We start from the raw sequence: 17,442 nt of genomic DNA on the forward strand, positions 1-17,442 counted from the left end.
ATAGCATTGATTCATGTTTGTGGCGGTAATGTGACAAAATGTGGAAAACTTCAAGGGCGCTGCATACTTTTGCAAGCCACTGTATATATATTTATATATATATATATATATATATATATATATATATATATATATATATATATATATATATATATATACTGTGTACACACACAACAATAAGCATGTAATCGTACAATCAGAAACACAGACGGTGCACCAACTTAACCACCCTGACTAACTATATACACTAATACATACAACAATGAACATGCAAGAGCACGGGTCACACAGTATGTACACACTGGCAAATATACAGGAGCAATGATCATGCAATATATGTGCAGGAAAGTATGAGCAAAATCAGCAAACAGAAAATCGTCAGAGAGGCTGAGATCAATAATCAGAATATCAAGATACAGACAGTAGGCAATAATGATAGTTAAACAGGCAGGAGGTCAGTTACCAAGGAGACAGATTACAAGAACAGGGAACTAAGTAATGGAAAGAGGGACCGATGACCAGAATCACAAGCAACTAGCAAAATGATCTAGCAATGTCCTTCCTATGACAGAAGCAGCCTTAAAGGATAACTGAAGTGAGAAGAATATGGATACTGCCATATTTATTACCTTTTAAACAGTATTAGTTGCCTGGCAGCCCTGCTGATCTACAAAATAGCCTAGATAAAATGCAAGTAGTACAGTTTCACCCCAGAATTATACACTATATGCAAACGTCCACGTAAAGAGAAATGGGGTTTTAAGGAACGATTTCACTCTTTATTCTTCAAGTCACAAATCTTCTGGATTGCGGATACAAGGTGTAGGCATAATTCAGTAATCCAATTCACAAAAAGACTGCCCTGCTGATCTATTTGGCCGTAGAAGTGCCTGATTTTCACCAGAAACAAGCAGGCATCGAATCTTGTGAGATCTGACAATAATGTCAGAAACACCTGATCTGCTGCCTGCTTTTTCAAAGTCTATGTCTAATAGTATTAGAGGTGGAGGATCAGCAGGACAGCCAGGCAACTGGTATTGCTTAAAAGGAAATAAATATGGCAGCTTCAGTATCCCTTTTGCTTCAGTTGTCCTTTAAATACTGCACAATGGTCAGGTCACAGGCCAGAAAAGCCTCCAGAGCTACAACTTTAGGTGATCAGAGGAACTGCAGAGATTCTAATACAAGGAGCGACTCCTGCTGATGGACAGCAGAAGTCCATACAAAGTCCACAATGCTGCCACCAGAGGTAGGCTTTCAAGTAGAAATTCACTTGAATTTGAAATTTTAATGAAGGTTGATTAAGGCAGTTGTGAGCATGGGAGACAAGGAGTTACTTACCCAGAAGTCCATCAGGCTCCTATGCGTATCACTCCACTCGCACGCAACCTATGGGATGCACTTCCTCCTTCAAGCCAGAAGGAGGAAGTGCAGTCGTGAGTCATGAAACGCGTCCCATAGGTCGAGTGTAAGTGGAGTGATCCGCATTGGAGCCCGACGGACATCTAGCTGCCACCAGCAGAAATTCAAAGGCAAATATGACACAGAGCTTCAGCTCCAAGTGGCTGTACAACAAATAATTTAAGCAAGTGAGGATATGGTCTGTTGTTAATCGTGGAACAGATATTGTACGCTGACATCAAACCAACAAACGTTGATTCAGGTAATACCTTTAATGACTTTACGTGGTTTATTGCAAGCTTTTGAAACATTCAGTTTCTGCTATCTATCGCTCTATCTATCCTTAGTGTGCTAATGAAAAACATGTTTTACATAAATCAAAGAGAAATGGATTCCTATCCTATTGCAGACAGAACCAGATAATGAGTAGTGCCTGTGTCTTTTACAAATATTTGGAAGGTTTTGAAAATGCATTAAACATTTAATTACACACTGAAAAAGAAGGAATTATGGCGCTGTAGTGCTGCAGTGAGAGGAGGTGGGCTGGGTCAGGTGATCTGCTGTGTGCTGGTCAGGGATTTCCCTTTCTCCCCAAAAAAGGGGAGCTCTCGGAAGTATGTGTATTTCAACAAGTATAGACACTAGTCACATAGTTAGTTTGGTAAAAAAAAAAAAAACATCCGTTCATCTAGTTCAAACAGGAGAAGATAAATAGATACAGTGGCTTGCAAAAGTATTCGGCCCCCTTGAAGTTTTCCACATTTTGTCACACTACTGCCACAAACATGAATCCATTTTATTGGAATTCCTTGCGAAAGACCAATACAAAGTGGTGTACACGTAAGAAGTGGAACGAAAATCATACATTATTCCAAACATTTTTTACAAATCAATAACTGCAAAGTGGGGTGTGCGTAATTATTCGCCCCCCTGAGTCAATACTTTGTAGAACCACCTTTTGCTGCATTTACAGCTGCCAGTCTTTTAGGGTATGTCTCTACCAGCTTTGCACACCTAGAGACTGAAATGCTTGCCCATTCTTCTTTGCAAAACAGCTCCAGCTCAGTCAGATTAGATGGACAGCGTTTGTGAACAGCAGTTTTCAGATCTTGCCACAGATTCTCGATTGGATTTAGATCTGGACTTTGACTGGGCCATTCTAAAACATGGATATGTTTTGCTTTAAACCATTCCATTGTTGCCCTGGCTTTATGTTTAGGGTTGTTGTCCTGCTGGAAGGTGAACCTCCGCCCCAGTCTCAAGTCTTTTGCAGACTCCAAGAGGTTTTCTTCCAAGATTGCCCTGTATTTGGCTCCATCCATCTTCCCATCAACTTTGACCAGCTCCCTTGTCCCTGCTGAAGAGAAGTATCTCCAGAGCATGATGCTGCCACTACCATATTTGACAGTGGGGATGGTGTGTTCTTAGTGATGTGCAGTGTTAGTTTTCTGCCACACATAGGGCTTGATTCACAAAGCGGTGCTAACTGTTAGCACGCCTGTGAAAACCCCCTTAGCACGTCTAAACCAGCTTTTCGCGCATAAAACTTTACGCGCGCAAAACTTTATGCGCATAAAACTTTACGCGCGTACTGCACAGAGCGCAGGGCGCTCCGCGCGAAGTGCCCATTAAAGCCTATGGGACTTAGCGCGCGTAAAACTTTGCGCGCGTAAAACTTTGCGCGCGCAAAGTTAGTGCGCGATCTGATTGAGAAATCCGGTGCTAACCTACTTAGCACCCTGGTTAGCGCGTCTAAACACTTTAGACGTGCTAAGTAGGTTAGCACCGCTTTGTGAATCAAGCCCATAGCGTTTTGCATTTTGGCCAAAAAGTTCAATTTCGGTCTCATCCGACCAGAGCACCTTCTTCCACATGTTTGCTGTGTCCCCCACATGGCTTGTGGTTTTAAACCTTGCAAAGCATTGTTGATGCCAAAGTCTTTTTAAAGACCTCTGCTGATTGTGTTATCACACACAACTGGCACTAGGAGAACAGTGAGGGAGAGGAGCAGGGGTGAGGTCTCTAATCGCTATGTGCTTTGATATAGATTAGGTGAGACATGCCCGCAGATGCTCTACAAGGGCGGGGGGGGGGGGGGGTGAAAGGATGAAGGAGGACACAAAGGTGGATGAAGTACACAAAGGGGGACAGACCAGGACAAGGGGGAAACAAAGGGGCACAGCGGATGAAGAGTGGGGCATAAAGGGGTAGGAAGGATGAAACAGGGAGACAAAGGTGGACAATAGAGGACATGAGGGACACAAAGGGGCACTGAGGAGGACACAAGGGGGACAGAGGAGGGGCAGAATAGGATGCAAGGGAGACAAAGACAGTCAAATGGGGTGCAGAGGAAGATGCAAGGGGACAAAGGACAAATGGGGACACATGGGAGACAAAGGAGGTCATGGGGACACAAGAGGTACAAGGGGGAAACAATGGTTGGAAGGGAGAGCATAAACACAAGGCGCCCCTGCACCATGTATGCACCAGATTTAGTAAATGTTTTCTTCTGTTTTTTTGTCCTCTAAACCTAGGTGCATTATTGTCAGGAGCATCTTATTTTTTGAAAAATACGGGAAGTATCTTTTTATGCACCCTAGCAACTTTAAAATACAATAATACAGTATATCTATTTTATCAAAGGGTCACTTTAAAAAATACACTCTTTATTTTAGTTTTAAATTGGGTGAAAAGGAGACAGAATGCATGTTAGGTTAGGGGATAAATAAACATTTATTTAGTCGTAGACCTTGTAATGGAGCTTGCAATCCCTACTGGGTCATATCACAAAAGTTCAGATGAATTAGAGGAACAGATGACAGAGTGAACTCCCTGTTTATAAGCAAGCAGTATGTCAATTAGAGACCCTACCTAGTTGCCAGGAGTATGTTGCTAACTGTTTGTAGTTATGTGCATTCTTACCAGTGCAGTCAGCCATGAAAGATGAGCGTTACAGTGCGCGTAATGGATTGTATGTTCTTTTTACTCACCACTATTGTACTGTATATGACTGAATGCACTTGAATACAACAGATTACTGAATTCTGATAATAATAACTGGTTTCTACCTCGGGTCAGATCTACACCTATTGCTATTCAGATACTGAGTGTTTAATTTACAGGGAACTTGGGTATACTCCAAGCCATTCATCATAAAAGGCTGGGATTATGTAATTGTAACCAGACCTTAATTACAGAGAAATTTTAGTACCAGTTAGTACATCCACTTGGTGTGTGTGTATTTGTCTTTCCAGAATGTTTTGTTAATAAATATTTGTAATGTAGGAAAAAGTAATACACAAGGTTTCAAGTTCCAACATCAATCTGTGAACAGACTAAACAAAGCAAACCAGGCTTTAATGAATATGAATAAAGATGTATTGCAAAATCAAAGCCCACATTATTTTTGAAGACACATTTGTTAGGATTATATATAGCGGACAAAAGTTGGAATTTTTGCCCTTTGCCTTCTGATCAGTTTTAAAAATATACCGTATTTTTCGGACTATAAGACGCACTTTTTCTCCCCCAGACCAGCAGCACACTGCAGCCCTGCCACTGCCGGTAATGTACTGTAGTGTAGTTTGTAGGGACTGTGTAGCTTAGAGTAGTTTGTGGGGACAGTGTAGCTTAGAGTAGTTTGTGGGGACAATGTAGCTTAGTGTAGGTTATGGTGACAGTGTAGCTTAGAGTAGGTTGTGGTGACAGTGCAGCTTAGTGTAGGTTGTGGTGACAGTGCAGCTTAGTGTAGGTTGTGGTGACAGTGTAGCTTAGTGTAGGTTGTGGTGACAGTGTAGCTTAGTGTAGGTTGAGGGGACAGTGTAGTTTAGTGTAGGTTGTGGGCAGCAGGGGTTAATAAAGTGTAGCTAGTGGGGCAGCGGAGTTTTTTTTTTATAGCTGGGCAGTATATATTAGATAGAGACAGCTTGGTGGGGATAGGACCATAGGACGCCCCAGCACTAAAGATGCACCAGGTCACATTTTTTTTCCATGGTTTTTGTGCTCTGAAACTAGGTGCGTCTTATAGTCCGGAGTGTCTTATAGTCCGAAAAATACGGTATATATTTTTTTGTAAATGTAATTTTAAAATAGATCCACATATTTGTTCTGTTAAAGAACACATGAACTGAGAGGGATTGTCTCTACGCCGAGGTATTTTTATATATTTTCAACAAAACTATTCACAGATCTTCTTCCTTCATTTTCATTAAAAAAGGTCAGTACCTTCTGTTCAGTGGCTTAACTACAAATCACCCCCCCCCCCACAACAAAACTTTGATGGGGCCCCTGAATGGGCACAACCCTTCCTTGGCCTCTTCTTGGTGGCCCTCACAGCCTGGGGGTCCATCTTACACTGCTCTTAAAACAAGTGTGGCCATCAGGATCTTTACATCCATAACTTGTGTAGCCACGAAACACCTGATCTGAGTATCAAAGAAAGGGAAGGTTAGCAGTTGGGACCCCCCCACACACACACACACCTTTGGGTCCCCCGCAGTCGCAGGCCTGCTCCCCTCTAGTTACGCCCTTGCTTCTGCTCCTTTGAGACCAAGCACATTTTCTGTATAGAGAACACTTGAAGGGCCTTCTGCAATGGTTTTGATTTGCATTTTGTTTGTTTTTACTCAGAAAATGGATGTTTCCACTGTCAAAAATATTCTGCCCATTTGACTGCAGCTTGGTCATGAAAAAAAAAATAACATACATTTTACTTTCTTAAATAAAAAAAAATTGGATTTTTCTAAATAATGTGATATAGTTCCTCACAAAAGAGTTAATTGTAGGCTAAAGCTCGTAAAACAGCAATGAGAGGCAGTATAAATTATGAGCAAATTAGCAATCCAACATTGAAAATGGAGTAACACAAAGTTTTTTGTTATAAATTGCACAGAAGTGTAACGATGTCTCTCTCAATATATTCAGTTTACATAGTGACCTAAAAAAACCCTAAAATATACTAAAAGAGATTAGTCAATTAAACTGAAAACAAGGCTTAATATGGATTCATATGGATTAGATGGCTATGTAACTGGGATCTAAAACCGTCTAGTAGCCATAACCTATACATGAAAAAAAAACCTTTTCAGACACCCTTCACATAATCTTATCCCCAGCCCTCTCCAAATCAGTTCCCCCTCACATTATGCAGCCCCCTACTCTTCCTATTCCCATTGTGCTTTGAATCATTTTACACACCACCGAGATTATGCATAACACTACCCCTATCCCTTCTGCAGGGCCCTACTCACACTATGCATCTCCTAAGTTTTCACGGACAGGCTTATACTACCCCTAAGGGCCCATTCAAAATACATATCTCATACACCTCCCTTCCCCACAGTGCTTTACTCACATTGTAATTTGTACATCCCTCTTATCCAGAAGGCACAAGTCAGGGTGACTTTTAGAGTATGTGTAATTGCTTACCTTCCCTCCTATCCTGTGTGCTTTGTCCATCTACTTACCGAACAACATCAGATTAAATGTGTAGTGTCCAAAGCGATAGTGATGTGGCTCTGTAGCTGCACTTGTCAGGATATTGGGACCTAGGTTAGACAAGGCAGGTGAACTGTTATAACATAAGGAGGAGGGAGGCAGACCTGGTGTGGGAAGCATAGTATGGAAGGAAGGAGAAGTAAAGTTCCAGGTAGCTCTACACCATTCGAAGTGACCCTTTTTGGTTACTCTTAGCTCCTCCTGACCTTATAGCAGTTGCTATTGCTCATTTGGAAATTCCTTTGCCAATGGTTCTCCAACAAAACCATTTTTAAAAAAGGGATGTATGTTCTCTAAAAATGACAAACTACAGAAGGCTACTTATATTTTTAGAGGTTTTTTTATGTGGGGGTAAATGAAGATGAATGATTCCATGTTATTTTTTTAAGAAATTGGATGAAATAAAACAGCTGTAATTAAGGTCAAACAAACTGGTAATGTAACTATTCAAATGTGTGGCTTTGAAGTCAATAATACTCTTGTACCAATTGCTAAGATTCTTGAGCAATGTTCAGAGGTGTTATGCACTAAGCATCTTAGCAACAAATTTATGTATCAAAGCCAAAAGGTAGCCTCAAAATCTGAGTGTTGTCCCAGCTGCACATTGCCAAACAGCATTATCTAATCTCAGCAAATACATTTGTTTATAAAATATGCTCAGCTGTGTTGACTGGCTTAGTAAATGGATGCTCACTTCATATCATAATCAGTCATTTAATGTTTACCATTTGGTCGGAATTCTGGAAACCTCTCTTTCTGAAACAAAGAAAACAGTAATCTAATACATCATTTGTTAACTTTCAGTATTTACATTATGAAACCATTACAGCAATTACTTTGTAATGCGTCTTCTGGATCATGGACTATCTTTCATCCAGGATATACTGAAAGGCAGGGCTGCATTCATACTTTTCACCCCCCAAGGCCTGCTTTTACCAACCGGCCCTCCTGACTCTAATAGTGGCCATTAACCAGTTTAGGACTGTAGGCTTACACCTCCCTAGTGACCAGGCTATTTTTTTGTTATTTAGGCCACTGCAGCTTTAAGGTCTCGCCTGCAGGGCCGTATAACTCAGCACACAAGTGATCCCCCCTTTTCTGCCCACCAACAGAGATTTCTGTTGGTGGGGTCTGATCACTGCAGAGAAGTTTATTTTATTTTTATATCTTTATTTTTTTAAATAAATGTTACCATTTTTTAATAAAAAGCCCGCCCTTCCACCCCCCGCCAGCCAATCACCGTGATCAGCTGTCATAGGCATCAGCCTATGACAGCCGATCACTCCTGTGGGTTTAGAGGGGACAGCTGTGTCCCCAGTACGGTGCTGCCGTAGATCGCAGAGCTGTACACTGTAAATAACAGTCTCCTAGCAGCGATCGCTGATGGGAGACTGATGAATAAGCTCCACCGCTGAGCTACGTCATTCAAGTGGATATGCGCACACATCGGCACGCGCGATTGCCTGCGAAACACACTCCCAGGACTGCACGCCAATTGGCGTTAGGAGGTCCTGGGGCTGCTGCCACGCTCATGCGAATTGGCAGGAGGCGGTCGTTAAAAAGTTAATAAGACAATCCCGATCACTGTGGCAATCGATTGGAAATGATTGATCGTGCCCATTAATGGCTGAATTCCCCCCAACCAATCCAATCACATTAATGGAATCAATCTTTTTTTTTTTTTGGATCGTTCCCATCGACCTGATTGACTAGCAGGAATTTGTCCATTAATGGGCACGACCGATCATTTCCGATCAATTACCACGGCGATCAGAAACAGTTGGTCTGCCATGGGATTGTAAAGTTAAAGGCCACCTTTAATGAAGCTTGCACATGTGTAGCATTTGAGTTGACTGCATGACACAACATGAGTTAGTGATGTAGCAGGCTGTGATAATTATATTTTCCTCCTATGTCCCCAAAACATACTCATATGAATTAGATTTCCAAGCAATTGGTCTTAGACAATGATTATGGTAAGAATTAGATTTTGAGCTCCACTGAGGACAGCCAGTGAAATTACTATGCACTCTGTAAAGTGCTGCAGAAGATGTCAGTGCTATATGAGTACATTATAATACTATGGTAGGATGGTAGGACATTACAATATGACTATGGTAGGATTAGATTGTGAGCTCCTGATGGGCGCCTAAAGCACCAGACCATACATGCAGTTGCCTGGAGTGCTGTGCGGGGGGGGGGGGGAGGCGCAGCTGCAGGGGAGGGGAACTGCAGCCATCCGCTGCTACTACAGTGTGTGACAGTGACGATTTTGTTTTGTTTTTTACTGTCCCTTCTGTCCATGTGCTCTCCAGCCTCCGCGGCCTCTTTACACACCTCCAGGTCAGGCCCAACTAATAGAACGAAGTAAGCAGTGCTCTAACTGTTCTTCCTCTTCCCAGTTCCCACCCACACCTTCTTCTCTCTACTCTATCTAGCCCAAGGGTAGGCAAACTATGACCACGTCTGGCCCGCCGATGCAGGGTCAGATGGTATGTCCCCCCAGATGATGAACTGGCTTGCGGCATCTAATAGACATAGTGCCAGTTCACTGGCCGCAGCCCACATCTCACCTCCAGCCTATGGGTTCCGGCAGGCAGAGAAGGGCTACGGGAAATTGGCGTCCGAAGCCCTGCACTGGAGACTATTAGCACAGGTTTTCTCATCTGGAGTGGAGTGATAAAATCGGTAGAGAAGCCCCTGCCTCTGAGGACAGTCAATGAACATGACTATGTACTCCTTAAAGTGCAGCAGAAGATGTCAGAGCTGTATAATACATAATAATACACGGTGGGCCATTTATATGGATACACCTTAATAAAATGGGAATGGTTGTTGATATTTACTTCCTGTTTGTGGCACATTAGTATGTGTGAGGGGGAAAACTTTTCAAGATGGGTGGTGACCATGCCAGCCATTTTGAAGTCGGCCATTTTGAATCCAACTTTAGTTTTTTCAGTAGGAAGAGGGTCATGCGACAAATCAAACTTATTGGGAATTTCACAAGAAAAACAATGGTGTGCTTGGTTTTAACGTAACTTTATTCTTTCATGAGTTATTTACAAGTTTCTCTTTGTTTACAACCATTGAAATGTCACCGAGATTAACACCTGAGGAGCGGATAGAAATTGCGTTGATGTCTGGTGAATGCAGTAATCAGGTCATTGCAGCAGATTTCAATGCAAGACACCCTACAAGACCACCCATCTCCCATGCTACAGTTAGCAAACTGCTTGCTAAGTTTTGTGAAACTGGTTCAGTGTTGGATTTGCCAAAATGTGGACGGATGAAATCTGTCACTAATGAAGAAACATCAGTGGCTGTCCTAGCTTCATTCAGCAAGTGCCACAAACAGGAAGTTAAAGAGGCACTTAAGTCACCCAAAAAAAATGAGTTTTACTCACCTGGGGCTTCCCTCAGCCCCCTGTAGCTGATCGGTGCCCTCGATGTGTCTCTCCAATCCATCCATCCCCGCCGGCGACTACTTCCGGTTTCGCCGTCAGGACCCAACAGGCTGGGAACGTGAGTGATTCTTCGCGTTCCCAGCCACAATATTGCCCCCCTATACTGCTATTGCGGCCTTCCTTTTTTTTTGGTGACTTAAGGTTCACTTTAATATCACCAACCATTCCCATTTTATTGAGGTATATCCATATAAATGGCCCACACTGTATAGTAAGCTATTAGGGCTGGTTCACACAAGTGATTGTGGATTGTTTTCCACCAGCCGCGGTGCTTGTCAGTTAAGCATTGACATTCAAGTGAATGTTACCACTTGTTCCATACTTTTACTGTCGTTTACACATCCTAATTTTTCACATCATTTTAACCCACCCTGGAAGCTACACGCAGCTTCCAAAGTCACTTACCGCCGCATCTCCGTGTCCCCCTCCAGGGGTGAAAACATAGAACGCAGCACTAAGCCATCAAATGCTTTTCTGCACACTTGCAGAAATGTATTTGACCGAGACACAACGGGACGCTGGGCAATTGCCCGGGTGAACCATCCCTAAGACTTTGGCAGGGATTACTGTGGATTACAGGGACTGTGAGCTCCTCTGAGGATGGAGAGAGAGGATGGACAGAGAACATTAAAGATAGGGTGGACAGAGGAGAGGAGGTGGTGAGCAGAGAAAAAGAGAGAGCAAAGAAACAGCCTTAGACACTGGCATAGGTCCTGTGATCAGCTTTGGATCATTTGTTTTTTAATTACTGTATAACTGACTACACTGCAAAAGAAAGATACCTTTTACAGTAACAAAAAAAAGTATTGCAAATGCTGTGCCTACCACAGCACCTCCTGTTATGTGGACCATTAAAAATCAAATGCAAATGCCAATTTTACATGTCTATACAAATGCTGCAATGGCAACAAAACAATATTAGAAAAACAAACCACACTTCACAACAGGAGGTGCAATAATTTAAAGGTTTCATGTAAAGTATAAATCCCATAGCAGTTAAATAATACATTTACGTGTACAGATATATACACCAGACCTAAAGGGGCATCTGAGGACCAAAGAGGGACTTAGATCAACAATAGGGACTGTCCTTCCAAACAAGGAACAGTTGAGTCTGATTTTGTTAGCACAATGTAATCTTCTCCAACAGGCTGCAACATTAGACACATTGCAAGAGGAATTTTAAAGTAGCACTAGCATCTATGATGGGTTTTCATTAAAGCTAGCCTGCTTTGTCTGATGATCCAGAGAACACTGCACTTAGAGCAACATAGCAACTGTAGAGTAAACATGAATGAGCCAAGGGCACACAGTTTCTTATTGGGCACTGCCAACAATTATGTACCTAGTACACTTATATGTTTGCATTAGATCAGTGTGAAAAGAGCAGCAGTGTGCCACACATAAAGGGCAGAAAACAATCCTTATCAAGAAAATCAAATGCTCTAGAGGAACTACATGACTAGTGCTAAAATGATGCATGCAGAGAAAAGGATTGCCATTCTTTTCATTTTAGCAGGTGAGTTGCAGTCTGTTTACTAACTTATCAAGAAATAGTACACCTGATTGCTTTCAGATATCTTTGGACACTGACAGGTAATGTAATGGGTTTTGCATTATCACTGTCAGTCCTACTGACAATTATCATAGCTGTGGTTGGTACAGTACACTTGGACAGTACATCACATTTGTTTCTGCCAGCTTCCAGATCATATATTCTCCCTCATGTACAGTATTTTATACATGCATGTACAGTAGTTCTGTGTGTTATGCACACAAATGACAGCTTAATGTTAACAAGGTTTCCTGCACTTCAAACAAAACTTGTTTTTTACTTAGTTTTACTGGCATCATGAATGGTTGAAATGGATTATGGGTTTTACCAAAATCATGAATGTTTGAAATGGATTATGGGTTTTTTACTTCTGTCTGTGCTGATATGCTACCTTCAATCCCTTTGAAAATTGGAAGAGAACAGAAGCTTAAGTAAGTTTTAAAATGTTATGGTTGTCACTTGGATAAGAATTTGAGATAAATCTTCGTGACACCTTTTCTAGTTGCAGCAATCAAAAAATGATGATTTACCTTCTCTTTGGAAAGACTTCTGCTTAGGGGACATGTTAACTTAAAGATCTAGTTTACAATATGGCCCTGATTCAATAACATATCTTGCAGATCAGCTTATTTCGGTGTGTGGCTCTCAGAGCCGAGTGCCGAAACTAGGCGCCCCACAGCAGCAGCAATGCTATGCTGCGCGGGGCGCGTAGCAGTAATTCAGGGCTCTGGCGGCTGCCAGACCCCGAATTACATCTCCCTCCGAGTTGTGACAACTCAGAGGGGGAATAGTTTTTAACGCCGCCTCAGAGTTTAGCGGCAGCGGTGAGAGCCTTCATTCGGCTCTCACCGCGTCAAACTGAGCAACGCCGGAACAATATGCACCCCATCTCTTGTGATGAACACACAGGAGAAATGTTTATCACAGCTTATCAGTAAAATACTTCTCAGCACCAGCATCTAACAGCAAGTGAAAAAGAATGAAAAAATAAAAGTAGGTAAGAAAAGTGAGAAACATAAAACTTGATTTGGTCTGTACTCTCTCTTTTGCATGTTCAAAGCTAAACCAGTGCTTTGGTAGATAACATATGAAAACAACTACTATGAGAAAAGTTTACCAAATCAGGACCATATGTGTAGTCTTGTAGACAGCGTTGAGTATAATGGGCAATTTCACTTTTGTGAATTTTCACGTCTTCTGCGCAGTCACAATTTTGATCACAATAAAATGTTTTTAGTAATCTTGATTTTGCTGAATTTTTACAAGTTAAACAAAATTACATTCAGAGAATCCACTGACCTAACTTGTCTTGGGTAGCAAAAGTCTTCATATGCATGTGGGCATAATATATTAAACTTAGACCTATTGTTTTCAGTATTTTTATTACCTGCCTGCCTATTTCCTCAGAGATCTCTATCCCTTAATCCCAAAGATACCCCTCCCCACATATTCACAAAAGTTTCAGTAATAATGTCATGTAAGAATTTCCTGCCAGGCTACCAATTATTATAAATGCTAGCTGCCCTATCATTGCATGGAGCTGGGGCTAAAATGTATTTTCTGGATGAAGGTTGCTACATGCACTGTAGGGTTAATTTGTGGCCAAGTTCAAGTGAGGCATGCTAAGTAATAATGAGGTATGGCCATAAGTCAATCATAAAGTGGAAATTCTATAAAAAGGCCACTATATACATGTCCCTTACATAACATAATTAGGCAGAATGTTCCCCAAATAACAAATAGGTAGCATGTTCCCAGATAACATTGTTAGGCAGAATGTCCCCAGATAACATCACTAGGCAGTAGTGTTGATGTGTTTGAGCTGTTCGAAAGAATTCAAAACAAAATTCTGAACCATCTGTGTAGGTAGAAGTATTGGAAAGCTAAGAGTTAGATTAAGGAGTAGAACTGTAGGGACAAGAAAAAGTGAGATAGCAATTTGTCAGCAGAAGTCAACTGAAGATCCATCAAATCAGCTAAAATGTGGAAGTATCTTGATGAAATCCAAGTTTAATGTGTGGAAATGAATTTGAGTGAGCCAATAAAGAAAAATAAGAAGCAGACAAATAACATAATTAATCATGTAAAACAGGGAAGGGAAGTTCCTAAAAGTATTTCTTTTATTGTACTTTTTTGTTTTATTCCAAAATCTCTTCTGTGCACCCAGGGAACATTTTCAGTATGTATCTTAGAACTAAAAAGAAGTCCAGGCTTCCATTCATACTTGAAGGTTTGCCCCATGCCTTCCTGACACAAACTGGGTAAAGAGTTTTGTGGAGAGGCACACCTTACCATGAACATGTGGTCTTTGGGTGAATAACCAGTGTGCTGAATCAATACTCACTGTCATAAGCAATAGTCCAAGAGCTGGTTAGCACACCATTTTTTGCAGTACAATTATTTATTTCTCAGTGCATATGTCAACACCAAAGTTGACAATTGTCTCAGGGCCAGGCAGGGCCCCCTTCATCAGAAAGGGCAGACATTTTACGTCTACCCTTTCTGATGAAGGGGACCCTGCGTGGCCCTGAAACAATTTTTAATTTTGGTGTTAACATATTTACTGAAAAATAAATAATTGACATCTACAAACCAAACAGACCAACTCACCTGATGCCGATTTCATTAGGTAATGAATAGCAGGAAAGGTTAGGGCAGAAGTCCAAGTCAGAAGTCAAGGACAGGTCTCTAACCAGCCATGTGCAACTCACATTATGTGAACAGCACACGCATTGCTAGTTTAATATGTGTTAGTCACATAGCTACTTGCTACATAATGCACGTTGTACTATGTGTGTACTATGCTATGTTACGTGAGTAAATACCAGTTATATTGCCATGCACTATCTGTGCACACCAATTTTACCGTTGTTTAGTGAATCCACTTTGATTTACCTCTCCTTACCTGTTTATTTACCTGAATTATGCCTCCTTACCTGTTTATCTTGTGAATCATCTGTACTCATAGCTCAGGTAAAAAATATATAAAACTAGATAACTCATAAGGTGCATTTAGGAAATTCCCCATTGACTATTATGTTTTACTTACAGCTAATGTGAAATTTTGATTTTCAGGAATATATCAGGTGACATCTGCATTTGACTTAACTCCAGATAGCCCAATTGATATAAAAGAAGGGAAAACTACAAATAAAGTAATAACCACAGCATCCGGATCGTGTAACAGCTACAGGCTTTTTAGTTCTGTTTCTGGTGATCTCCCATTTGTTATTGACGATGGTATGTATGCCTATTTCTCATTTTTTTTATTTACTAATGTTTATTTATTGATAATATTATAGTTATTATTTTGCAGATTAACCTGTAGACATAGGCAATTGCAGCCAGAGGTGCAGCTAGGGTTTTCAGCACCCGATGACAAAGAAAGTTTCTGAGCCCCCTCTGGTTAGTCCTGTGGCACGCAAAGCACGCTGTGCAAAGAGGGGTGTGGCCATGCATCAGAATGTGAGCAAGATGTGTCCCCCTTTCCTTGTTTTGGTAGCCCGATGTACCCCCCTTCCCCATGTAGATAGCTAGATGTGCCCCCACATGATGTCACTATTACCAAGGAGTGCTGGAATGTTGGAGCCAGTGAGTCTAGAACTATTATTAAAACTTTCACTGGTAATCTGCAGAGGGAGGGAGAGAAGCAGAGTCAATGCAGTGGCCAGGGAGCAGCCCTCACAGTGCTGCACCTGAGGATATATGCCCCCCTGGCTACGCCTCTGGTTAAAGCTACAACTGGGCCTATGCTTCTGGAGGGGCCTATGCTGAGCCCTGAAATGCAGAGGTGACAGCTCAACATGCTTACTCACTTGTCTACTGGTCCCATCCTCCTCCTTCCTATTTGGCATCCAGTATCTATGTGCAGAGGCGTCCGAGCCATTAGGCAGCTATAAATTTTCGCCTAAGGCGACAGGAAGAGGCAAGGGCGCTTCTGCACTGAGTAGTGAGAGAAGAAATGCCTCTCAGCTGACTCAGGTGTCAGTTTACACAGCAGCAGAGGGGCTGACTGGACTTCAGCTCAATGATTCAAAGAACCACAGTAATGAATGAGTCAGTGAGAGAAGGCACTCATCCTAGTCAGGGATCCGAGGAGTACAGCATCATCAGCTCCTGAGTCCAACTCCTGAGAATTCAGTCCCTCTCTCTCTGCTACTGCTAACTGCGTGGATGTAGAGACTGTGTAGCAGCCAGGCATTGACTTCCCCCCAGGCCGCCTTTCATTCAATGATTTAGGGTTGGTCCTGTGTCTGCTGTATTCAGGTTTGTTGATGTAAGGCAATGTAAAATACTAGGCTAGCTGATAAAAGTGCAATTAGAGGGCAGGCTAGCTGGTAAATATACACAGCATGATGTAGAACTCGTCTGGAGGGTCAGTGGGAAAAAATCTGTCTGGTCTCTCTCCATTGTTATAATGACTGCATGTGCAGATAAGGTCTTAAACAGGTTGAAAAGTTTTGACAGTCCCTAGACTCCAGGAGGGCTGCTTGCTGACTTGTGTAAGAGATTGGCAGGGACAGCAGTCCTATTACCAGCAACTAGTCTCTGTGTAATGTGGGACTGCAATACAGATAAACTGCTCCATCTCAGGCTATTCTCAGTCTCACTCCACTCCTCCTATCTCTGTATGTGTATAGTGTATGTCTACTGTGTGCTGTGTATAGTGTGCTCTCTCTGAGTGTGTGTGTGTGTGTGTGTGTGTGTGTGTGTGTGTGTGTGTGTGCGTGTGTGTGTGTGTGTGTTGTGTGCAGTGTGTGTGTACTGTGTGTGTGTGTGTATGTTGTGTGCAGTGTGTGTACTGTGTGTGTGTGTGTGTGTGTGTGTGTGTGTGTGTGTACTGTGCTGTGCGTGTCTAAAGTGTGTGTGTGTGTGTGTGTGTGTACTGTGCTGTGCGTGTCTAAAGTGTGTGTGTGTGTGTGTGTGTGTGTACTGTGTATAGTGTGTATGTTGTGTGCAGTGTGTGTACTGTGTGTGTGTGTGTATGTTGTGTGCAGTGTGTGTACTGTGTGTGTGTGTGTGTGTGTGTATAGTGTGTGTACTGTGCTGTGCATGTCTAGTGTGTGTGTGTGTGTGTGTGTACTGTGTATAGTGTGTATGTTGTGTGCAGTGTGTGTAGTGTGTAGTGTGTGTGTGTGTGTGTGTGTGTGTGTGTGTGTGTGTGTATAGTGTGTGTGTGTGTACTGTGTGTGGTGTGTGTGAACCCATGCCGCAATAAGTACATTTTCTGGTGAAACGCTGCTGCATTATGATTTTCGGGGGTCTTGGGGGTGGGGTTCACCACAGGAGTGGTGTTCACCATGAGGGGTGCGGGGTATGGGACTGGGGGCAATCACGGGGGGGGGGTGCCACAGGATTTCTCGCCTGGAGTGACAAAATGGCTAGAGATGCCCCTGTCTATGTGTAACGATCGGTGTAACACAGAGAGGATCTGATTACCGGTGATCTGCAGTATCACTGGGAATACAGATTTATACTAGATTATAGATGATCTGCAGTATCACCGATAATCCGATATACTAGCTA

At 42.2% G+C, this 17,442-nt stretch overlaps 1 protein-coding gene across 3 annotated transcripts in view; it reads left to right on the forward strand.

The window, feature by feature from the left end:
* The first annotated feature begins 1,194 nt into the window (after nucleotides 1–1,194).
* The window catches only part of LOC137561378 (cadherin-related family member 4-like), a 121,381-nt gene continuing 105,133 nt past the window's right edge, over nucleotides 1,195–17,442 (forward strand). For 2 of the 3 annotated variants that reach the window (XM_068272672.1, XM_068272674.1), the window contains exons 1-2: nucleotides 11,750–11,880; nucleotides 14,992–15,156. In XM_068272672.1, the coding sequence (XP_068128773.1) occupies nucleotides 11,820–11,880; nucleotides 14,992–15,156 (226 nt within the window). In that variant the 5' untranslated portion in view covers nucleotides 11,750–11,819. Of the gene's footprint in view, nucleotides 1,250–11,749; nucleotides 11,881–14,991; nucleotides 15,157–17,442 lie in introns of those variants that run through there. The other variant, XM_068272673.1, reaches the window with a different exon arrangement.

Source organism: Hyperolius riggenbachi, chromosome 3 (genome assembly GCF_040937935.1).
Source record: "Hyperolius riggenbachi isolate aHypRig1 chromosome 3, aHypRig1.pri, whole genome shotgun sequence".
Classification (NCBI taxonomy): Eukaryota; Metazoa; Chordata; class Amphibia; order Anura; family Hyperoliidae; genus Hyperolius; species Hyperolius riggenbachi.